This window comes from Paramisgurnus dabryanus, chromosome 11 (assembly GCF_030506205.2).
Source record: "Paramisgurnus dabryanus chromosome 11, PD_genome_1.1, whole genome shotgun sequence".
Classification (NCBI taxonomy): Eukaryota; Metazoa; Chordata; class Actinopteri; order Cypriniformes; family Cobitidae; genus Paramisgurnus; species Paramisgurnus dabryanus.
Genome location: NC_133347.1, coordinates 28513182 through 28539496, shown reverse-complemented (window position 1 = coordinate 28539496; position 26315 = coordinate 28513182). Strand labels below are relative to the sequence as shown.

Sequence of the window (26315 nt, the reverse complement as noted above, 5' to 3'; positions counted from 1 at the left end):
AACAGAGTCACAACTTAGAGCCCAAATCCATCTGCTTTCTAATTGTTTTGTCAGACATAAACATCCCTATCTGGCAGCATATCTATCTGTGTTTTCTTTACAGCTCACAGCTGTTTTACCTGGTGTAATGTACTGCATATGTCATCTATGATTTCCCTGCTCCTTTACTTTGCTTTGCTTTTCCACTGTAGTTGAGTACCACTTCAAAGTGGGTGGGATTATACACTTAGGGTGTACTCACACTATCCAAACCAAACCGCGCTCGGGCGCGTTTGACCCCCAAAGCCTGGTTTGTTTGACTAGTGTGATCGCTCTGATCCGTGCCCGGGCGTGGATTGTTTAATCGCGCCGCGGCCCGGTTGCAGAGGTGGGCCGGAGCGCGGTTCACTTGGGCTCAGGCGCGAAAGGCTGTGGTGTGAGCGAATTCGCGCCTGAGCGCGATTCAAAAGGTGAAGACGTCAGTTGGGCGACCACACACCTTCATCTGCCTCCATAAAAAAACCTTTTGATGCACGCAGCTGGGTTACGTTAATGTCCGAGCTGCACACGTGACAGATGAACTAAGCAATATGATGACATGTGAGAGGGCTGTCTGTAATCGCGCACCAAATTGACTCAGAATAAAAAACACAGACTTATCATTACGGTGGGTTCCAGTGTTAAGAGAGAGCTTTACTTTTCAAAACAATCGCATCTTAATGATGAAAGCGCGCCCGGACTTGGATCGATAAGAAGTACAGTGTGAGTGCGTGCACCTGGGAGGGGTGACAATCGCGTTGGGGCATGGTTTGGTTTGGTTTAGATAATGTGAGTGCGCCCTTACAGGCCACTATATTAGGTACACCTTGCTAGTATCGGGTTGGACCCTTTATTGTGTTCATAATTGCATTAATTCTTTGTGGCATTGATTCGCTGTAAACCTTCCTCAAAGATTTTGATCCATATTGACATGATAGCATCACTCAGTTGCTGCAGATTTGTCGGCTGCGCATCCATGATGGGACTCTCTCATTCCATCACATCCCAATTGGATTAAGATCTGGTGACTGTGGAGGCCACTGGAGTACAGTGAACTCCTTGTCATGTTCAATAAACCAATCTGTGAGGATTTGAGCTTTGTGACATGGTGCATGATCCTGCTTGAAATAGCCATCAGAAGATGGCTTCACTGTGGTCATGAAGGGATGGACATGGTCAGAAACAATACTCAGGTAGGCTGTGCCATTTAAACGATGCTTAGTTGGTACTAATGACAGTTTTCCATTGCATAGTACCCCACGGTCAGGTCGTGTCAGCTCACTTTACTTTGGCTCGGATAGCTTTATAGTACCACTTCAGGGTTGGATGGATTATAGGCGTGTGGTTATATTTGCTTTGACATCATACAGGTGGGAATGAGAAACAGACATCACTTGTCGTATGCTAGACGGCACACAAGGGTAAGCTAATCTTACATTAGGCAATAATGCTGATAGTGACGATTCTCTCCGACCAAGTGATCTGCAGTGTTTACCTTAACTGAGGTGGTACTAAACAAAGATCAGGATCAGGATCTGGAAAGCCCAAAAGTGAGCTGTAATGAGCCAGACTATGCAATGGAAAACACCACAAGTGACTTCTTTTGTTTTTGAATGATACTGTGATACCATAATCATTCAGGGTGTCACCACACTAGTGACGTGTATCACATGCTGAGCTTGTTAAAGGATTTTTCCACTTTAAAAAAAATCCTGATAATTTATTCACCCCCATGTCATCCCCCAAGTTTTTTGATGAAAACATTCCAGGATTTTTCTTATTTTAATAGATTTTATTGGACCCCAACAGTTTCAACGCAGCTTCAAAGGGCTCTAAACGATCCCAACCGAGGCATAAGGGTCTGATCTAGAGAAATGATCTCTCGTCTTGCACTAACCTTGTGAAGCATAAGCTCGACTTTATATATAATCACTTTGAAAGGTCACACATCACATATGTACACTTGCAGACCATTTAAAAAAATAAACTGACACAAGACATTCATTAGTATCATTCCACATACAACAACGTCTCAACAGTCCCCTTTCTTCAAACCTAACCCTAACTGGGGTGGTAGTTTTGCATATGTGTGACCTCGGCGCATCACACGGCTAGTGCAAGATGAGAAGTTGTAGTTTAAAAGTGCATATTTTTACATTGTTTCACCAGATAAGAGCATTGTGCCTCATTTGGGATCATTTAGAGAATCTTGAAGCTGTGTTGAAACTGCTATTTTAAACTGCATTGAAACTGTTGGGGTCCATTAAAATCTATTAAAATAAGAAAAATCCTGGAATTTTTTCCTCAAAAAACTTAATTTCTTCTTGACTGAACAAAGAAAAACATCAACATTTTGGATGACATTGGGGTGAGTAAATTATCTGGACTTTTTTATGAAAGTGAAATATTCTTTAAAACAGTCTTTCTATTCTATTGTGTAATTGAGTCAATCTGTCAACGACTTTGGCAAAGTAAACACTTTGACACCACTAAGTCAAGACCTGTAAATCTCTGTCCCACCTGCACATGTTACAAACACAGCACAGGTCAGCGAGAGGTTGTTGGTAACATAAATGAAATTTGTAAAAGGAGCAGGCTAAATCTAAAGCCAAATGGGACTCAGATTTGGACCTTTCAACCAAGCAGCAGGATATTAAATACTGAGCTCTTCAGAAAATATGTGGGTGTGGATGTTGGGTTTTGCAGTGTTTCATAATAATAAAACGACAACACCCTCTACATGTGACATTGGGTCACGAATGGTGCTGTTTACACTGGACATCCTTACTTTAGGTATGGGTCACAAAAAGTTGATCATATTGAGAGACAGCATGACTATTGTTCTGAGCCAAATGAATTTGGCATACAACCTCCAAATCAAAGAAGCATCCATTAATCTGTTACTTGTAATTGTTTGTTTATTTGTATAGCACATTTAAAAGCAAATTATTTTGGCAAAAGTGCTTTCAAATAAAACAACATATAACCAAAACAAAAAGAGCAAAAACATAAAAACAACATGACATAAACAAACAAGACCATAACTATCCCAGATCACATGCTCAGTCAAGTAAGTGGCCTCTTAAAAGTGTTTTAAAATGACCTAATGATATACAACATCTGATTTCCAGTGGCAGGTCATTCCAGAGGCGAGGATCTGCAATCGAAAAGTCAAGCGGGACTTAGGGACGTTTAATAAAATTTGTTAATTTACCTCGATGTCTGTGTCGGAGATAAAAACTGGATCATATCTGAAATATATTCAGGTGCAAGAGCATGCAAGACTTTCAAAACATAAAGTTAAACCTTAAATTGAATTCTAAAATTTACCAGCAGCCAATGCAATGAAGTCATTTGTTGCACAGTAATGTGCACAATATCAGTTCTGTGCTGCATCCTCGTCACTTTTCAGAGATTTTCGCCTCTGGATTTCGTTTTGATAGGATCTTGATTGTATTACATGTTGCTTCCAGTGGCGGCTCGTGACTGCTCATCCGAGGGGCGCAAATTCAAAATAAGTGTTCGAAGTGTCATGTGTGTTGCTCATGTTTTCAAATTATCGTCATGTGAACAATGTGCATCACGTGTTTTGTCAAAATGAGTGCCTGCTGCACACGCGTCAAAACCATTCATGATAAAAGAGACGCTCACGTTCACAAAATACAAGCAAGACACTCCATTAACAGTAAACTTTAATTACGCACGAGATTATGCGAGTATCTGGTAAACGTGAGCATCTCTTTTAACAGAAACCCTTTAGATGCATCTGCAGCAGGCACTTATTTTGACAAGACACGTGATGCACATAGGATCACTCGACGTGCAGAACACATATTTTGAAATGACGAAGCATACACAACGGGCTACATACATGTTGTGACGAACTTCGCATCGAGCGAATAATAATGTGAAGCTAAGATTGTGTAGCTTAATCATTCACATACTTGAATAGACGTATACTGTACTTCAGACCTAAAGTGAGCTGCATTCTGAAAGTGCTATGAAATACTGTACTCCTGTCCTTTGATGAGTTTTGATCCTCAATGGATATGAACTGCCATCAACCTTAGTGTCAAATGATCTTTTGCATAAGTGAGAAATAAAATACAAGTCCACACTAAAGAGCTTTGCATTTCTTTTCATGTACATCTCATCACCATTTGGGATATATGATCCATTTCCTCCTGTTTTTATTTGCTTAGTCCAGGAGACCCAGCATGCAACAAGTTCAGCCGAGGATAGAGGAATGTTTAAAAGAAGCAGGGAGTCAAAGCAAATATGTCCTGCTGAGAGGAACCAGAGTCTATGTGTGTGCCCTGTCTCTAATGCAACATGCATCGCTGACATTCATCATATTTTCTGATAATGTTGTCCTTGTTTGAATTAACATTCTTCAGATCTGTTTATTTTCTGTCTTTACAATAAATATAATCGCTTCATATGAAAAGAGTGCTCCTAACCTTAACGCAAACTATCAAACCAGTTCACATGGGTTCACCAGCTTTTCAAAACCGTCCATCAAGATTTAAACAGAATACATATGCTAATGCAATGTAAAAATGCAGCATTTTTTTGTCTACTCCATTTTTGATTTCTTTGTTGATTTTACAGAATTTTAATTGTTGATGTGTTTTATCATGGTTTAAAATGTTAACATACATATAAGAAGTCAAGCTTATATAAAAAAAGACTAAAAGGCAATTAATAGAATGTGCTTTGGTGGACAACAATGTTGGAGACCACTGGTCTTGATGCACAAGGGTCACATTTAAAAGGATTTAGTAGCCTGTACGCTACATGACCTCACAAATTTCCGTGAAATAGTCACGCATTATTTTGCTCAGTTTTGCGTGACATTGTCACGTATTTCCACCATATTACGTGCCCCTGACATGACTTTCTTTTCCGTGACAGTTTCACGTATTGGTTACTCAACCGTTTTTCCTATTTTTAAACAATTGTCGCTTCGGTTTGGGGTTAGATTTACTGTTTGCGTTAGGATGTCACTTAATGTATTGGTTTATACAATTTTTTCTTATGCTTTTTAAACCATCGTCGCCTGACGTTAGGGTTAGAGTTGGGTTTGGGTAAGGATGTCATTTTATGTAACAGAAAGTTGTTCTTCTAACCCCAAACCGAAGCGACAATTGTAAGAAAATAGGAAAAACAGTTGAGAAACCAATACGTGAAACTGTCACGGAAAAGAAAGTCGTGTCAGGGGCACGTAATATGGTGGAAATACGTGACAATGTCACGCAAAACTGAGAAAAATAATGCGTGACTATTTCACATATTTTGTGAGATCAGGTTGCCTGTACTTCAACGGTATATAAAGTTGTATTTATATTCTTACCTTATCTCCTGGTTGAGGTCGCATGATGGATACTCTGTCATAGCCTTTCTTCACCAGTACCCATAATGCATCCAGTTTACCCTGTGCATTACAAACATACAAATCAAATACTGTAGTCAATTCTGAGTATATTATGCTTATATTATGCCTATATATGAACTGAATCTTGAATTTATCCAATTCATTAAATCATCTGTTAAATTTGTATTACATCCATCAAATGAATATGAAGGGACATGTTGATAAATGTGACATTCATCAAAAACTCATCTACATTTGTATTCGTTTTTTGTTCTAAAGAAGAAACAAAATGATTGGTTGTTTCTTTATAAACAATAAACATTTATAAACATTAGCAACATATTGTATAAAATTGGCTTTTCAGATGATAGCCCAGATTAAAGTTTATTCACATTTATTTATATTTATTTGGAATTGGTAGGTTTATCCAAACTGACTTACTGAATTCAAACTAGAAATTTCTTTTGTGAGCATGCATGTTTCTCTGGGATTGAACCTATGAAGTTTGTGTTGTTCACACAATCCTCTACCATTTGATTGGTTCACAGTTCAGTCTTAATGTCTTGCAGGTAAGGTAAAGTCTTACTCACCACCATGTCATCCAAAATGTTGATGTCTTTCTTTGTTTAGTCGAGAAGAAATTATGTTTTTTGAGGAAAACATTGCAGGATTTTTCTAATTTTAATGGACTTTAATAGAGCCCAACATTTAATACTTAACTCAACACGTAACAGTTTTTTTCAATGGAGTTTCAAAGGACTATAAATGATCCCAAACGAGGCATAAGGGTCTTATCTAGCAAAACGATTGTCATTTTTGACAATAAAAATAACAAATAAACACTTTTAAACCACAACTTCTCGTCATGTAGATCCGGTCGTGATGCGTCAGCGTGACCCCACGCAATACGTCATGACGTCAAGAGGTCACAGAGGACGAATGCGAAACTCCGCCCCAGTGTTTACAAGTGTTGAGAAAGAGGACCGTTCCTACGTTGTTGTATGTCAACTGATACTAATTAATGTCTTTGTGTCAGTTTATTGTTTACAATGGTCCGCAAATGTAACACGTGACCTCACTACGTCACTATGCATTTACGTTAGGTCACGCAGGACCGTATTTAGACGAGAAGTTGTGCTTTAAAAGTGTATATTTGTTATTTTTCTTGTCAAAAATGACAATCGTTTTGCTAGATAAGACCCTTATGCCTCGTTTGGGATCGTTTATAGGCCGTTGAAACTCCGTTAAAAAAAACTGTTACGTGTTGAGTTAAGTGTTAATTGTTGGGCTCTATTAAAGTCCATTAAAATGAGAAAAATCCTGCAATGTTTTCCTCAAAAAACATAATTTCTTCTCGACTGAACAAAGAAAGACATCAACATTTTGGATGACATGGTGGTGAGTAAATTATCTGGATTTTTCTTTTAAGAAAATGGAATATTCCTTTAAGAGTAAATCAATGCCTCATTGTTTGCCCTGGAGTGATACACAACAGTTTTACAAAATCATTCAGCTTGTTATTCAGTCCCAATCCAACTTTCTTAATAAAAACAGCCAGCCTTTATTGCACAAGAGTTATTTTCTGTGTATGGAGATGGAAAAGAAAACATTTAAGGAGAATTTAGAGAAGCTTGTCAGATTTTACATCATACAAAAGTAACCAAATACTAAATATTTAAAAATATTTTGATCATCATTAACTATATAAGCCCAACAATTATTAAGTTTTTGTTTTAAATTTTAATAGTTTTATACACTATGTAAGTACTGTAATTCACTACACAAAATAATGGTCAAAACAAATATATTTATACATTTTGATCGACTATTTAAGTCACATGGTTTTAGTGTGGATTTTGTAGATCTCTTTACAATTTACGCATTTTCTTTGGATCTAAAGAAGTTTTTTTACAAGATGTAATGTGATGTGTCTAGAATGTGTCTGTGAAATTTTAGGTCAGAATGTGCGTACCTTTAAATGCAACTAAGCTGATGCTCCTCACTCCCTTACAGACAGTGAGCACTTTTGATTAAAAAATATATCTACAGTCTGAGACGATAGTTTATTAAACCGCATTATTAAACAAACACATTTGGAAAAGCTCAGTTTGTGGCAGTGGGCAGGGCTTTATCAGTGTGACGTCGCATTAACAAGAGAATCAAAACAGCATGTCTAATGAGACTGCTTGGTGTAATGGCGATTAAAAAGAAGGAGATGGTAGATTTTTTCATTGTAGGGTTGTTGTGTTCACTCACTGCCAACACACATTGATGTCCAAACCTTGTAAAAGTGGATTTTGCATAATATGGGTCCTTTAAAGTGCATTTGTGTGCATTCCCTGGGATTTGACCTCGGCATTGCTAGCACCACACTTTACCAGATGAGCTACAGATATCAATCATAGACTGTAAAATAGATGGACGATGCCCGTTCGCTCTCTTCCATTGGTGAAAAGTGAAGCCGCCAGTGTCACTAATATGGCTCGGACATCTTTGGTTTTGAGTCTGCGCAGTAGCGATTTCAGGACCAGTGAAATTGTGAAATAAAAATTTAGATATTACATTTAAAGCTCCAATCTTCTCAGTCCTCCGAAGATCCCAGTCACATCTTCAGTGACTTCTTTGCTCGGCTCAGATAGCTGTCAATCACAGCTGTCAATCATGATGTCACACTAACTTTTATAGCATTAAATGACTAACTAAAAACAAACTTATAAAAAAAACACATGAATTTACATCGTCATGATAAAAACAGTAAATGACAGAAATCAGCTTCAGAAAAAAGATAATTGAAGTGTAATTAAATTGTTTAGTTGGTCTTAAGTCCCATTGAATAACATGGGGGAGGTGGGGTTTATGACCTATACTGGGACCAGTCACTGGAGGGGGGAGCGATCGAGACGTTTTGGCTTCACTTTTCAGGGCTGTGCGGCACACTTGATATCAATAGTGTCCTAATTTCAACGTTTGCTTTTCAACTATGCTCAAAAAACTGTATGATTGTTTCTTCCATAAGTATTATTGTTCATCTTACCTTTATTGGTGAGTACCATTTACGAGGACCTGGGGGTTTCCGCATGCCGTTATTTAAGATGCGAGAAGGAGGAACGTCAAACTCTTGTTCAGGCATCTTCACTCTTGCGTTCTTCGCCTTTTCAAGTTTAGCACCCTCTTCTGTCGAACCTCTTTCACCCCAGCGGACCTAAAATGTAATACATTCAGAAAAAACCATAAAGGCATGTGTTAAAGTTTTACTATCAGGATATGAGTAAAAATTTCATTTCAAAAAGGCCAGATGGTCTCCAACCAGAGAGCAATGTTAAGCAAATGTGAGTATCTTTCAAAATAGTACTTTGATTACAAATAGGGGCAAATTCTTGTTTATTTAACAGTGAGTGATAAAGTGGTTGCTGCTTACCTCCATTCTTTTAATTCCCCCAACTCCTCTTCCTCCATAGTAGGAGGCATCGACTGTGGGCCACTTCTTCTTTGGAGTCCCATCCTCTTCATCATCCTTAGAAAGTAAACAACAGATCAAACAACAAGAGCTTGACCATACAAAACTGCTTGGTGGTACAGTACACCTGACCATTTATTTCTGTATGGCTACAAATGCAAATTAAATAATGCCTATGGAGTTCAAAAAGCTATTGGCAGTATGCATGACAAGCTGTTATTATTGAAGACCATAAGCAAAACTTCACAAGATTAAGAAAAAAACACAACCCATACATTTATTAAAGGGTTACAGGTTTGAAATTGTGTTGTTTGATTTGGATTTCCCCCAAAACCAGTTGACAACCACTGGTCAAACGAAACAATCACAATTGCAAAGATGTTTTGTTTAATAAACATATTTGGAGGGTCAAATGGCAGAGAATTTTCCTAGATGAGGTTTGACTTTCCCTTTTAAAACCTGATTTTTCTTTTATTGACACTTAGAAAGGCATAAGCCATGCTTACGCCCTCTTCCTGGTCCAATAAAATCAGTCCAAATTGGCTCACCCGGGTTATGACTTTATTTTTCCAGCTCTGAGGAAATTTAGCCCTCTCCAATCAATCCTCTAGATGGAATTTAAACCTCTCGCGATATTTTATCAAAGTATCCATATTAAACTGTGAAGGTTAAAGCCGTCCTTCCTTTCATACTTCAGTGTGACCACCCATTCAATTCCCCATCATATTTTTTAAATCACGAAAGTTCAGAGTGAAGGTTTAACCCTGCCATAATCTTAAGGGAAATGCTCCCAGCCATTCCACAAATGACATTCCTAAGGTCTTACAGAAGTGACATCACGAATAATAGATTTTTAAAATATTGCTATCATATTACAGGTCTGTAATAATGCCAGACAGAACTAATTCATTATTACACAGCATAGCCAGAACTGTTTAACAACAAGCTGACACATCCCACAAAGATCTGGATACCTGTAGTTTTATCCAACTTTTCATCAAAAGCTCCAGGAATATTCTGACTTTTTGTGTTTAACTGAAATAAAATTGATCATCTAATACATATTTGGTCTTATTGTGACTGGTCCTGTATGTGTTCGGCGCGTCATGTGAACCTATCTGCATCACACGTCATGTTAAAATATGTGCCTGCTGCAGAGGCGTCTAAAGGGTTTATGATTAAAGAGACGCTCACGTTTGCCAGATACTTACATAATCTCATGTGTAATCAGAGTTTGGTGTTAAGTGAGTGTCTTGCGAGTATTTTGTGCACTCTAAAAAAACAAACGGTGCTATATAGCACCAAAACTGTTGCTTTGGATCGTAACAATAGAAGAACCATTTTTAGTGCCATATAGCACCGGTGAAGCACCTGTGTAGCACCTGTGTAGAACCATACAGGGGCCATATAGCACCACTATAGCACCACATATGGTCGATCGAGTGTGACTCGATCGACGTCCAAACGCACACACAAACACACAATGCCTCATATTTGAAGCGCTTTGTGGTATCATCATAAAAGATGCGATTGCACACATCACATACTTGTTTACTCGCGCCTAAATCTCCAGACAGACGCGAGTGTGTGTGCTTCGCCAGTGTGACGGGATCGATGTCCGACATATAAATCCTTATTTACTTGCGGATGTGTGTCAGTTTCTCCAGACGCGAGTGTTTTCTTTGTCTTTCGTCAAACAGTTGACTCGACGGGAACACACATACACAAACACGCGAGTCAGGAAACTCGACGCGCTTTTTGGTATTCTTATAAAATACGCGATTGCAAACAGTACAATCCTTATTTAGTTGCGTCTAAGCGCATATCTCCGCACAGCAATTTTATTAAACACAGGATCACTCGCATGTGCACACGTTTACTGCATTCATGATCAACACATGAGGTAATGGCGGCGGCTGTAAAACAAACATTGATAAGTTTATCACGCGTGTCCCTGGTTGTGTTTATACTATAATGATTACAAAAACACAAATAGGAGTCCAGACAACGATAGGCAGTTGTTCTTTTGAGCTTTTTACTGCACAAAAGTAAACCTCTCGCTGGCCAACCAAACACAAACCCTGTGTTCACTTTACGATGGCCAAACAGTACCTTTACCATGATTAGGCTACTATGGTTTTTAAAGGGTAACTTATACTTGTGATATTAATAGAAAATATTTCAATAGAAATATATATATATATATATATATATATATATGTATATGTATATGTATATGTATATATATATATATATATATATATATATATATATATATATATACATATATATATATATATATATATATATATATACGTATATATATATATATATATATATATATATATATACGTATATATATATATATATATATATATATATATATACGTATATATATATATACGTATATATATATATATATATATATATATATATATATATATATATATATATATATATATACATATACATATATATATATACGTATATATATATACGTATATATATATATATATATATATATATATATATATATATATACGTATATATATAGATATTAATAGAAAATATTTCAATAGAAATATATATACATACATGTATATATATATATATATATATATATATATACATGTATGTATATATATTTCTATTGAAATATTTTCTATTAATATCACAAGTATAAGTTACCCTTTAAAAACCACTACAGAGAAAGTTACATTCCTGTTGAACATCCCTACAAGGCTCATTATGTGGCTCATTATTCAACTCTTTTGTCTCTCAGCTGTCAATCACTGATTATTCAGGAGCTTTCCCGCCTCCACGCATACAGCCTTTCCCAAGCAAAAGTGTCTTAGAAATTGTAAATCAATATCTTGCTTTATGTGAATAAGTAGGCCATATGATTTTCACATAATTTTGAAGAAAAAACTCTAGACTACTAGATGCTGTTTTGAAAAGTCTTGGGAAAACCTGTTTAGAATGAGTTTTGTGGAGTTATATCAGTGACTTAAAAATTTTGCTTTTTCAAAAACCACGCATAAACATTTTTCTCTCAAAAATACAAACATGTACATACATGTTGATTATATGATATTGAAGCCCAGTTTGTGATGAACACAGTGTTATGAGACTTTTGCCATTAATATGTTTTCAAGCAACTGAAAAAAGCACAAATGTCAGTGCATGTCAAAACTTCCCCAGGGCCCTAAAAACCCCTTAGACCCCAGAGGGTTAAAAACAAAGTTTTAACACGTGTTTATCGGAACCTAAAGTGTAATCTCATATACAGTGTGTTACGACGTTAATAGTCCTCAGATTGTAGGCGATATTATATTCTATTACAAGACGTTCATGCGAAATGTAATGTAAACAACAGACTATATATCTATATTTCACGGATTATACGCATTTTCGGACAAAAATGGTCATTGGATGTATTTTATTGGACGGTTTTCATGGATTATTCACACATCTGAAACAGACTGGATTCGATTCGCAATCGTTATATCAACACAAAGGTAAGAAGTCCCGCCCACGAATTGGTGCACGTTGAGGGGGTGAACTTGTGTGTATGTTTTAGCAGTCATTTGCCATTGAGAACGACGAGGTGGCTAACCGCTATGTTAGTTTGCAGCGTGGTTTCTCCTGCAAAGCCAGTGACCAGCTACCGTACTTTTTGAAAGTTAAAAGAAATATTTAACTGCTTTATCTTACAATTCTACATGAACTAACTAAGTAATAGTGTTTTGCCAAACTAAAAGTGTTTTGCCAAACTAACCAAGACTGGGCCTTACCAACCCGGCTTTTCCGACGAGCCTAACGTAACCCTGAGTCTCTATCACTTTCCCAAGATATGGCGGACCTCCCGCTAGCTTCTAGCAATTAGCATGCTGTCCACAAACAGTATACATCCCCCGCCGGGTCTAAATTTCTGTAATTTGCGAAAATAATGCGTTTGAAAATGTTTTATGTTAGCGTTGTTGAGACTGCTACATTACAATTTACTCTTGAATCATTATGTGTAGTGAGTTTGTTCTCCTATAATGTACTTATTATTGATACTTTTTTGCTTGATTTGTCTGTTGGCAAAACATAAACCGTTAATAATAATATTTAATATATAAAATAATAATACAGTCTGCACTGCTCGCGATAACATTGCGCATGCGCACATGACGTTAGTAGTGGGGCGTGGCCAAAGTAACAGCAGCTCATAAATATGTAATGGCCTGGGCTGGGTTTCCCGATAACGATTAAACTTAGCACTTAAGAGCGCTTTCTACGAGCTACTTAACGAACATTCGTTGTTCATTTACGTGCGTTTCCCAAAGATGCACGTGAAACGATCGCTCGCAGCTGGGTTTTAAGTGCTACTTACGAGTCGCTATCCGTTTGTCAAGTGCTGAAATGTCACCAATAGAATGACTCGAATTTGTAGCAGAAGCTTGTTTAGGCTAATGATCTTTAGCCGATGTGCACTAATATTTTTATAATATTTTTTATTATTGTTCAATGACCTTTTAAATGTTTTAAATTGTTTTTAATTGTTCATAATGAAATATTCTTTTCCGTATTTAGTTAGGACTCGTCCCACTGCAAATGCCTCCTGCATTTTATCTTATAGTTTAAAATTATTATTATTATTTGTAATATGTTATATTTATTATTAGGGATTATTGCATTGTACCGTAAATATTTATTTGGTTTCTTTAATCAGATGCCATACCCTTCAAAACATTTTTTTTACTGTAGCCTAGAGGAACTATAGCAGCAATTGGTAGGAACCATTTATCAATTTGCTTGTACCAACTTTTACCACAATTGTACCAAATATGTTTTCCTTCTTTATTAATTTATGTTTAGTCAATTAAATTTGATTTCTCGTTTTAATTTTAAATATATTATATTAAAGTAATTTAAACAAATAAACAAAGAAAACCCCAATAAATAAATATAGCCTACATTTAAAACATTACATTATCGTTATTGCAAGAGTGCAATTTGCTGGTTGTCCTGCAGGTGACCTTGTAATACTGCTGTCTTACGATGCACTTATGAATGAACGATTACTCCAGAGTACTCGTAGATCTACGATGATTTTCAAGTGCTACTTAAGCTACGAAGCTTTTGGGAAATGGCCCGTAATTCTAAGATGATTCGTACGATCGTTTTTACGATCTACTTAGCCTTACGATGCTTTTGGGAAACCCGGCCCAGCTCAAAACAGCACAATCTGAACTGCACTGAAACAGAGGCTACTAGAGATGGGTAACAATCTTTTCCTACAAGCTATTTTGAGCAAACAACTTTTGAAACATGTTTTCATGAGTTGGAACTCATACACCTATTTAACTTGTGTAAAAGCAGTCATAAGATGGGCACTTTAAAAAGCAAGGTACCTGGTTGCCTTAAATTTATGAGTTAAATTGACTGTTTAAAATTTTAAGTTTTGACATAACTTACAAAAACAAATTGAAATTGTTTGACTTATTTTTTTAAGTAACATAAAAATATATGTTGATTTGACAACACATAAAATGCAGGTAACTTACTTAATCAACCATTGTTTTACAATTACTTCAACATTGAAGCTACTTTTGTAACCGCCATCCTTCCACTTCCATTAATTTGTCATATATACTGTAGACCACGTTTCATGTTTTTTCCATTTTCTTGATCTAACCCATTCCAGATGTATAAAATAAAGTTTTACATTAGTTTCTTGTTGAATATCCCGTTTCACTCCAAAATATGTCACACTATGTTAGGGCGAATGTGATGTCATGGTTCATAATTTAAGCTTGCTTTGGGAATTCAGGTTCATTTCTTAAAAAGAATATAATGACTTTACATTAAAACAACGTTACATATTTATCTACGTTCTCTATGGTTACATTTGGTTAAATATTTCCTTTTTTCATATTCATATTTAGCTAAAATCATCATTTGTGTGGTTTTTTTGCGCTATCTAGGTTTAGTGACCCGTTTTATTATGTTTAAAATCTGTAGCATGATAATTTTGTCTTTCTTCAAAGCAACATTCATATTTTACAAGCTTTGCATGGGTTGAACTATTTTTGTATTGCTCTCATCTGGTTTTTGAGAGGTGTTTCATGTAGGCCAAGAATTTAGAGGACTTTGAAGTGGAGGCCATAAATCTCATTTTGCTGTGGTGTGTTGTGCAGTACACAAAAGCATAATGTTCAATTAAATTGTGGAAATTTGATACAAATGAATAACAGGACTGTAAAAAATTATCTCTATAGACACTAATTTCATAGTGTTTCAAACATCTTTAACATTCTAATACTCAATTTTAATGTTTTAAACCTAACTGGACACAAGTATAGTATTGCTACTGTATGTAATTATTGGTCCTTGATTTTTTTTATTAAATTTTTATTAAAGGGATAGTTCGACCAAAACACAGTTAAACCTGTATGAGTTGTTTTGTTCTGTTGAACACAAAAGAAGATATATTGATGAATGATGGAAACAACACAGTTGATGGTACACACTAACTTTCATAGGAAAAACTAAAACTATGGAAATCAATGGGAACCGCTAACTGCATGTTTACCATCATTTATCAAAATGTCTTCTTTTATAAAAAAAAAAAAATTAATACAGGTTAAGAACAACACAGGGGTAAGTAAATGATGACAGAAATAAAATTTTGGGGGAACTATCCCTTAAAATCCCAAAAATTAAATGTTGGCGCATTACACATTCCCAACTAACAATTTTTGGTTCCTAGAACGTTCTGAGAAGGTTAGCGCTTGGTTCTCAGAACGTTCCCAGAACAGATACCCAAGCGTTCCCTGCTGGTTCCCCAGGAAAGTTTTCTTGACGTCCACATAACGTTCCCTCTAGGTTTAGAAGACGTTCCCATAACCTTGTATGAATGTTAGGGGAATGGTAGGGGAGAGTTCTGTGTTTTCTGGGTTGGTGCATATAAATATACATCATATTCAAAAATGTAGCTATAATTAAATTTTGATGTGCTTTTGTCCTAATCCCAGGAAATGGAGACACTTACCGTACTGTCTTCTATAACTGGTGGTGGAGGTTCATGGATAATCTACAGAGAAAAAGAGAAGAGTGGATAAACAATCTCACATGATCTCACTCACGCTTGCACGTAAGATCCCATGCGCTCGAAAGTTAAAAAGCTTTGTTTTTTTCTTACACTGGCATGTCTAAAGTCCCAAGTAATGTTTTCAGTGTGTGCGAGAAAATCAGGTTACACAAAAACACATGGCTAAAGAATTACACCACCCCCTTCCCCTTTTCACAGTGTTTACACGCCAGTTAAGATGACCTAAAAATCTGGAGACCAGACCCGTTGAAAGGTAGGATGGTAATAAGAAATATCTAGAAAGAGGATTGGTGTTCATCCACTTGCAAAACAAAGAACCACAGGCTCATTCTGTTTTTTGATTTGTTTTTGTTTTCTAACTCTGTGGAATTCTGGGAATAATGTGAAAAACATTCCAAGAATAGAAACATTAAACATGTGTAGTGTAGTTATGTCAGCATCATCATATTTTACGTTCGACTTGGGACACAATTTATTACTCAATCTTTGCAGGTCCATGGTGGAACCATTTGCTAGTTAGTGCAAGTTGTGATTATTCATGTTATGCACTGTATTAAGATATAATTTTTAGTAAAATTTCAAGTTCAACTTTAGAATTTCATTTAAAGTATATGTAAACTATTTATGTAAAGTTTTTGTTTAAGTTAGATGACCTTTTTCAGAAGGTCAGCTTTGGGTAAGTTTATGTTAAATGTGTGCATTTCTTGTAATAAAAACGTTTGCAATTATTTGCATGTCACTTCATATGTAAATATGCTGTTCTTGTAGCATTTACACAGCGAGTAACCAGCTGATGTCCTCATCACGCTGCGTTTCACGAAACTCTAAACAGTGAATCTAGTTTGTGTAATCTAAGTTAATATCGTACCTTTAGTCATAGTCAGTGCGGTAGGGAAAATGCATTACATAGTGGATTTCAAGTGCGCGTGCACTTTAACTTCAAATAGATTTGATTGGCTGTTAATGGTTTATCGTTCATCAGGTGGAAAAAAATCACTCAGAAAGTGATCCTAACAATTGTTCATTGTATCTTTATCGTTATAGAATATAAAACGATTTTTTAAACTATATTTTTTTATAGATATAGTTATCGTTATAATGTGAGCGGCCGTTTAGAGTTTGGTTTTGAGGCGTGCACACCAAGGCATTTTCGCCGCCGAAAAATCGGTTTCCAATGATAGCACAGCGCTTTTCAAAAATGCCAACAGCTGGAGCTCGACGTTTTTTCATCAATGTCACTTCTCAATCGGCCATCTAATCACAGTGCCTGAGGGGTGGGACAAATATTATAACAACCAACCGGTGCATTGTTCAACAACTGATAAACAAAGGTTCACTCCACGCGCAGAACACATATTTTGAAAAAAAGGGGCCACATACATGTTGAGACAAACTTCGCATCGAGTGCCCTTGAAAAAAGAAATCACCGGCTGCCACTGCTCACACAAATAAAAAGATCATTGAGGAGTGTCTTCTTCTGACAAGCGGACGTGATAACGCAACATGCAAATTTTATGCAGATTTGCACTTGTAGCAATTGCTTAGGAATTTGCATATATTTGCATTGACTTCATTTCTAATCTACTCACCAAAATAATTAAATTCACTTTTGGTGTGCAAACACCATTATGAAAGTAGGAAGACAAATTTTTAAAACAATATTATAATAACAGGGTGGTGGGCTCTTTTTTTACTTTGGCCTGTAAGCAACCACTTAGCAAATACCCAAAATATTCCAGCAACCACACATCATGCAGATAGCAGCAACATCCATCGCACTATGAATGCAATTTTTGTTACTTATAATCTTGTCTGTACAGTACATACTGTACTGGCTGTACATGACAGTCTTGTTTATTATAATGACCGAGATCTAATTTTGTCATAATGCATCAATGCAGTACAAAACCGGAGTTACAAATATGCCTTGTGCCTTGGAAAAAGCTGTAGCACTCAACTGGCAATCTTTAGTATTCATGAATTGGATCAATGACACAATTCTTCCTTGTTATTTCAAATGTCAGATCACAATTTTATTTTCCATGGTAACACAAAAGCTTTCCTAAACAGAGTCGTGTGCCCTTGAAGTTAAAAGTGAGATTTCAAGTTGCCAACAGACAGAATTGCTTTGTAAAAACAGACATTTTCTTGTAAAAATATTCATTTTAAAAGGCAATCTGCCCAGCAGATTTAAACTCGACCGAAATGCGTAGTTATTCAACTCTGAAAATCTTATGTTAATAAATAAAGCCAAGATATTTAAACATACTCATACGCAATAAGCTCATGTTAATTCAGTTCATGGTGGCCAACAGCAGGTCTCTATGGAAACCGACAAAAGTTTGAACATGAGTTTAGTGGCTCCTATGAACTTCAATACAGATCTCTATGCTCCTCTAACATAAGAATGACTCATTTCTTCTCTTTTCCTGTTGCTCCTTTCCAGAAAGATTCCTGGCACATCCACGTTATCAGATATTGCTCAGTCTAATATGACACTTTCAATTATAAGATGTTTAATAAGGCTTTGGTCTGAAGGGATGTTAGCAAATACAATATCCTTTACTCTTTGTAAACTCTAGGACAGGTCATTTCTTGCTTAAAACAAGCAGGTTAAGCAGGGTGAACATCCCAGTCCTCACTACAATATTGGACACTTATTAAAGCTACACAGGTCAACCACCCTATGCGAGACTAATAAGGCATAACAAGTAATTACAGGCCGAACGTAATGAAACCTAATCCAATACGTCTTTCATAGACAGCTTGGAGACCACCTGAATCTTATTTTACATTACAAATGCTCAACTGTTGAAAGCTATTAGTGTCAAGTGCATAAAGCGTCCAGTATGACTGCACTGCAAGTTGCTTTGGATAAAAGGGTCTGCCAAAATGAATAAATGTAAATGAAGTTAAAAAGTAATATTCTAACTTTGCCAATGTCCATAGGTGTCATATTAAAAATGTGTTTTTTGGATAATATTGTATGGCTTGAATCATTTCTGTGAAAAATTATTGAACAGGAGGAATCCAGCAGGCTCGTCAGATAAGGATTTCTAAATGAAAACCTCCATGACTCTTACATTCAAGCTGCAGGAGATGCAAATGCAACTACAGTAAATTCCAGTGTAAGCAAATAAGATGCCAAAATATGTAATTCTGACATATGAGGGTAGATCTTTCAAGATCTTCAAGTACTTATGTTTTAGAAAGGTATTTTAAAATGAAAGAAACTAAACTTTAAAAAAATTGACTAAGTGGTATTCAGATTTAAGCAATGAAGTGATTAATCCCCCTAGTAAAGGGTAAAGTTTATATAGCTCTGTTGTCACTATGTCATTGTTACGGATTGACCAGGCTCCTACATATATAGTAGGTGAAGTAGGGCGTATTGGCTTCTGTGGCCCTGTCCCAAATGATGCACTTCATGTGGACTTTCGGTCTTGTGGCCTTAATTGCGCGTGCTCGCTTAGTCTACAAGTCCGTAAGGTGTCCCACATGTCATTTTTACACTTCGAAGTGTGCTCATCAGCGCCCCCTTTGCCCCCTTGATGCCGTCTCCTGCGAAGCCTGTACTGCAGCAGTCTTTGCGCACTTTACCAACCTAGAAGTCCTTGCGAAAGAGCAATCAGACCAATCAGACGACGTAAGGTTCACACTGACGGGCAACTTCTCTTTCTATTTCCGGCGTGACGCTCGAGTCTGTCCCAAAATATGATTCCGGTGCACCCACGTGGACTCACAACAAGGGTCCCTAAAGTCTGCACTACATGATGTCATTAAAGTGTGGACTGTGAGGAGGACCACAAGTCTGGAGTGTGCCATTTGGGACAGGGCCTATATATAGTATTGGAAGTATGCAGTTTCGGACGCAGCGCCACTTTCCCTCAAAAATCCACGTCATCTGACTTTTAATCACCGTCACCTATTCTCAATCACCTGATCACAGTATATAAGGACCTTACTCATTCACTCATGATAAACTATATGATAAAGATAAGAATTATTGTAAGTTTTACATTGTCAAAAAGAAAAGGTCCCTAGCTATCACTGGGGCAGCATCCTTCAAAATTGTACACCTTTGCAACTAAAAAGTGCATATAGTACCTCAAAGGTACATACTGGTGCCAAATGTATATACTTGTGTATCTAAATGGTGCAAATTAGGACCTTTTTAAAGTGTAATGTATTGTCCCAGTGACAGCTTGGGACAATTTTCTACCCATTTTCTGTGCTGATTTTGGGTGGAATTGACAAAAAGATTATTATATACTTATTATTATATTTCTCCTATCCCCATACAAAACAACTTCTTTGTCTTTGACTGCTCTTACAAGAACGTTGGTCTCCTCGGCTGTAAACGGCTCCTGGCGTGCGCCTGGTAAATCCGTCATAATAATAGCAACCCGCCATGGAACTTGCGCCCTTGCGTTTAAAGGGAATGTTGGCTAGCGTTCTGATTGGTTTATTTGACGTTACGCCCAAACCACACCTATGAATAATGAACCTACTTCAGACCAACCCCTTATTGATTTGCGCCCGGCGCAAAAGTTATTTCTCCCGCCGGGAAAATAGCAACAGCGCCCAAGATCCGCCCACAAACTCACTTGCGTGTTGCGCTTCGCACTTGTGTTTCAGATCGTTAAAATAGGACCCATTAGGTTTTTGTTAAGTATATTTCTGACATGGCTCTTGGACCCCATAATAGAATTTATTTTGTTGAATTTTCTTCTTCACAATTTCCCCAAAAAAGTCCCATAGAATTGTATTTATTTATTTTTTTTAATAAAAGAAGTAAAAAGTTAAAAAAGTGTTTTTGGTGCCACTGGTGGTCTGTAAATGGTGGCAATGCATTACACAGAAATGTACTGTATGTACACTGTCAAAACATACATAAGCGTCACTGGGACAGTACTCTTTAAATAGGTACAGTACTAATAGGCACCCTTTAGATACAAAGGTGTACTTTATGAAAGGTGAAGCACCCCAGTGACAGCTTTTTTTTACCTTTTTTTGTAGAGTATACAGTCTAATATATTTCTATTGCTTTTTCTTTGTAATTCTGCAGGTGCAGATTCTGTGCATGTTGATTTATAAGTACAATCTTGATATTGACATTGATAATGAGACAAACTCACCACAGTGCAGCAGAGAGGCCAAAACCACCAGAGAAGGGCCAGAATCAGCAGTAACAAAACAATCAAAAGAGCTATGGCCAAAAGTGTACCATCAGACTGCAATGAAGAAAAAAAACAAGATTAGTCTATCCGACTCCAAGTAAAGACAGAAAAACATCATTCCACACTTTCAGAATAAAATTATAAAAGCTATCACTGGGACGGTACCCTTAAAGATCCAATATGTACCATTTAGGTGTACTTTTTGAGAGGGGGTACCGTACCACCCCATAGATAGCTTTGGTAGCAGTTTTTCTTAATCCATTTTTGTTATGACACTTGCATTCAGATCACAATGACATGCAGAAACATTATTTGAAAATGAAATGAAATGAAACAATACCATGATGTCACGTCATGTTCAAACAATAGCTGCTTGAAAGGGAAAGATAACTTTAAAAACAACACATTCATGCTCAAGGTTTCAAATGGTACCATAAGGACGTCCCATAACCACTGGCTTGTGGGGGTCTTTCGAATTTGGCTTACATTTATATTGAACCCTTTTATAAAGCTATGACTGGCAACAATTAGATAGGATTACAAAATCTATTTAATAATTTTTTTTCCTAAAAAGTTCACTGCCTGCAGCCATGTTGTTTCTATTGCTTTAACACATTTTTATTGGGTAGTTTGGCTGCATTTCCAAAAGCTATAAAACAGTATTATGAATTTCCTGAGAAATGTTATTTACTTAAGAATATTCACTTTTTAGTATAAAGTTAAGAGTATTTTAATATGAGTTATCTACAATTTCAGAGAAGTTTCCCCAACATTGGTGATTACATAATCATTTCTGTCCAAATGACAGTATTACTGGGAACTGTTTGCCAGTAATTTACTGTAGATTTAAATGTATGTTATTTACTGGAAATTTTGTTCAAAGTTAAATGAACATTAAACATGAACAAGTCTTCATCTTTACAGAATAAAACTAAAATAACAGACTCATGCAAAGCTTTCTGGGAACCAAAATCTGAAGGAGAAAAACAGAAAAAGGTTTATGAGATTTTTTGGTTCCCAAAATGCCTTGCATGAGGTTGTTATTTTGTACTTTTATTCTGTAAAGATAAAGACTGGTTAATGTTTAATGTTTATTTAACTTTGAACAAATTGTTGCCAGTAAATCTACAGAAAGTTACTGGCAAACAGCTGCATAACTACAGCAACTTTTTTATGGTGTACTTGTTTATGTTTGCATATTATTTTTATTCATATACACAGCAAAAACATGTCTTTCTTACTTAGTATTTTTGTCCTGTTTTCAGTAGAAATATCTACAATTTCTTAAATCAAGATGTATTTTCTTAATGAGCAAAATAAGAAAATAAGTCTTAGACAAAACTATACAATTTAAGTGAATTTTTGCTTAAAACAAGCAAAAACATCTGCCAATGGGGTGAGAAAATTTTGCTTAAATTAAGTGTTTAAGAAAAAAATCCATTGGCAGAAATTTTTGCTTGTTTTAAGTTTAAATTTACTTGAACTGTATATTTTTTGTCTGTAAACTAGACTTTTTTTAAGGTCAAGAAAAACATCTTAATTTAAGAATTTTTAGATATTTCTACTGAAAACAAGACAAAAATACTAAGTAAGAAAGTCATTTTTGCAGTGTATAAATAAAAAGCTATAAAATGAAATAATTTAGAGTAATACTTACACAGCTAACAGTAGTGATGGTCACAGAACTGGAGATAAAACTCAGGCCTTCATTCATGCTAACGTAAAGGGAGGCTGCCCTATAACATATATGATGATAAAGCATTATATGAAGAATGTCTCTTGATCGACAAGTGCACATATTTATGTGCGACACTTACGTTCCCTCTTCCCGAAGAATAGGAGCTGGACATAACAGGTACGTGTCCTCCACTATCAATGGCTTAACCACTACAAAAAATTACAGTTAGAATTGCAGTTAAAACTCGAGAGTGCTGGATGATTGAAAACATTATAGTGAAAAGAAATATTATCCTTTTGATTCGATTCCATTGTGAGAATTAAGTTGACATAAAAACATCTGCACTAAATTCCTGACTTCATCACATTCTTGTTGGAAAACAAATCCAGTTGTTTTCATCACACTAGCACGATTTGACAGGCCATGCTTCGGTGATTGATGTACTGTAATAGCTAGTGCTCAGAGCTGGCAACTAGAAGATGGCTGGGTCGAGTCTCTAGTAATGAGTCATTACCATTGTGCCCTTGAGCAAGACATTTAACCCCTGAAGTTCCTGAAATATTAGACTGAAAGAGAAGAATATGTAAGGATTTGCAGTGCATGCAGGCCAATAGAGGCCCCAGTGGTCTTTGACTGTCAACCGTCTCTTACGGAGGCCTGGTGGATAAATGCAGATGTACAACTGCAGATGGCCAAGAATATCCTTTTCAAAACCAATAACTCAGACAGATAGTTTTTCAAAACCTGACAATGACAATATATCACAATATGACAGCACTGTTGGCTCAGATCCAATAGAAAGCAGAGGTTACAGTTAACATTGTGCTTTACTAGGTGTTTTACAAAGTGCATATAAAAATATCATGTTTTACTACTACAAAAAGTAAGGATGTGCACACGGGATGGGACTCGAATTATAAATTAAAGAGAATTACTTTGATAGGAGGATTGTATTGGACCAAAACCGAGCAATGAATGTAACCAATCCATGTGTTTATTTTCCATGTGTTTATATGACTACTTGAGAGCTCTGATAAAGCAAATCAATGAGCAGTTAGTCTTAGTGGACGCAGCCAGTCACAGTCCATTTACTGACTGTCAGATGCATATTGCACACAAAACTGATAAACCTTTTTTTATGAGCAATTTGAAGGCACTAAATAGCAAGGACACTGGACGCCAATTTTTCTCTTTATTTTTTGTTTGTGAAATAGTTTGTACTTATTACATCTGAATGAACCAAAGGTATTATTACAAATTTTATTAGCATAAAATGTAAGCAAAATCACTGTAAAGAAAATATATACTGTAAAGTTCCTATTACTTATGCTGTAAAACAGAACTTAAGTAAGACTTGAATTGTGATCTTTGTCAAGCATATTATCTTACAACTACACAACACTGTTACAGAATATTTGCTTAATCATTGTTTCAAATGCTTCATCATTAAAGCTGTAGATTTCTAAAACTTGGTCTCATTTTCTTTTTCACTAGTTCAGAACTTTGCCTCTGGGAAAGGACCCAGCACAAACCCAGTGCCCTTGGCCCTCAAACACCTTACATTCATATTAGATCTGAGCTTACCAAACAAGCATGTCTAAACCTTGCCTCCCTTTTATCTTCACGTATGCGGCTCAAAGATATTTCGAGTATATAGACCCCTTTATCACCCACGTCACTGTGACGTCACCGCTCTAGCTGGAGGCAAAAAATAAGTAGGAACTCAAAGCCGGCGCGCTAAAAGTTTGAGTTTTTGACATTAAAATGTCATTTTGTTGTGTTCTTGGCTGCCAGATTAGAAGGAACCGCACTTTTGGTTCAAAAATAAAGTTTTACCGGATCCCGGCAGACATTTCTTCACAGAAATCAAGAAGACAATTGTGGTTGAATGCAATACGGCGTACAGACTAGACGGAGACGATCATAAATAATACTCGTGTTTGCAGTGCACACTTCATATCAGGTAAAATAATCTATGCATATGTACTGTTGTGTTGGTTTTATCTAGTACAAATCAGCAAGTTTCTGTTTTATAGGTGAAAAGTCGCCAACCGCGCTATTGTTTAGCTTAAATGTTAAACAAACATACAGCGATAGATGTGTATGCCATCCTTTGAATAGTCTCTTAAAATAATCCACATTGCTAATCATAGTTAGCCCAGCGATAGGTTACATAAGACAGTAAGCCTAGAAAAAATTACCCAAACCACCTGAAAGTAATTCATATGTTGTCTAGGAAATATCTAAAACCTGGTTAAAATCGCAAGAGTTAATTTACCAAAATACCTGTCACGGTCCCGCAGAATCAGTGACTGTACATATTCGGACACTTCCAAAACTGCTTCTGCATCCATGTTTAATAAATCCCTCCTAATACGTGCTATCTTAAGCTTTTCAACATTGCCTCTGCGGCTCTTTTTGCCTCCAGCTAGACCCCGCCCACACAAATACGTCACATTGTTTACCAACTGTAAAAGGGTCTATAGCACCTTGCTAAACAACACAAACCAATCTAAACACCCTATTTGGTCTTCCTGTTCGAATGCAGCTTGGATACAGTTGGGGCTCTCCCTTCCTAATCCCAGTGTGTAATACCTCTTTTCTAAATCATCTCTCCAATTCGATGCAATGTAAGCCCTTCCGTCCAAACTCTTTGCGACTTGATGTGCCAGAAACTTCTGGAGGGGAGACAGACCCTTTCATCCTCTCTTAGTTTAGGCTCTCACTCTGAGAGAGAATGGAAACACCATGTGAGTCATATTGTGGTTTCTTCTTTCTGGCATTTGCAATGGCCCCACTCGAAGGGCTTTTTTCTGCCAGGATAGAAGCTCCTGCTGCTTCTGTGACATTTGCCTTATGTTCTGTAATTTCTACACTACGTTATTGATGCAGTGGCAGGAAACTCTCTGACCTCAGGAAACTCTTCAAACCTCCAAACTGAATATGGCTGCCGCTGGAGCTCGATATTGCCCTTAACTAGATACTGTCACTGCTGTCCCTTTTCATGGCTCCCCTGGAGCTACGCTAATATTTACCTGTTTTTAACCCAAAACTGTTTACCACATATGCTAAGGTTATATGGGCACACAAACTCATGAAATTAAGTTACTAAACATAAGTTCAGGTTAAATTATACCACAACAGTGCCTTACTTCTTCCCAGCATCAGATCTTTTGGCACCCCTCCGTCTCCCCTTCTCCATCTTTATGTATTTCGACTATAATAATTTTGGTGGAGGGATTTGGAGCTTGAGTACAGTATTCTTTCCGAGCCCCATCATAGTAGACAACAACCCAAACGCTTTACCATGTATGCCAAGAATACATCGGCAATCAAAATCAAAAAACCTGCAAGGGGCAGAGCTGACACTTGCCTGTGGGGGCTTGCAAACTCCGCTGAACTCCTGTGTGGCACATTTCTTTTTAAATCTTCTTCATTTGTGCTTTAAATGTCCCCTTTAAAAATACTGTTTGCCAAAAATCTAATGGGGTTTGGATTTGGCTTGGCAT

General features: G+C 36.6%; 1 protein-coding gene across 1 annotated transcript in view; it reads right to left on the bottom strand.

Annotated features, from left to right (window-relative positions):
• antxr1a (ANTXR cell adhesion molecule 1a) overlaps positions 1-26315 on the bottom strand; it is a 77657-nt gene that overhangs the window by 10753 nt on the left and 40589 nt on the right. Inside the window, exons 11-17 of the mRNA XM_065247692.2 lie at positions 22946-23015; positions 22786-22864; positions 21087-21182; positions 15889-15930; positions 8811-8906; positions 8427-8594; positions 5372-5452 (exon numbers count right to left, since the gene is read on the bottom strand). Coding sequence (XP_065103764.1) covers positions 5372-5452; positions 8427-8594; positions 8811-8906; positions 15889-15930; positions 21087-21182; positions 22786-22864; positions 22946-23015 — 632 coding nt within the window. The remainder of the gene's footprint in view (positions 1-5371; positions 5453-8426; positions 8595-8810; positions 8907-15888; positions 15931-21086; positions 21183-22785; positions 22865-22945; positions 23016-26315) is intronic.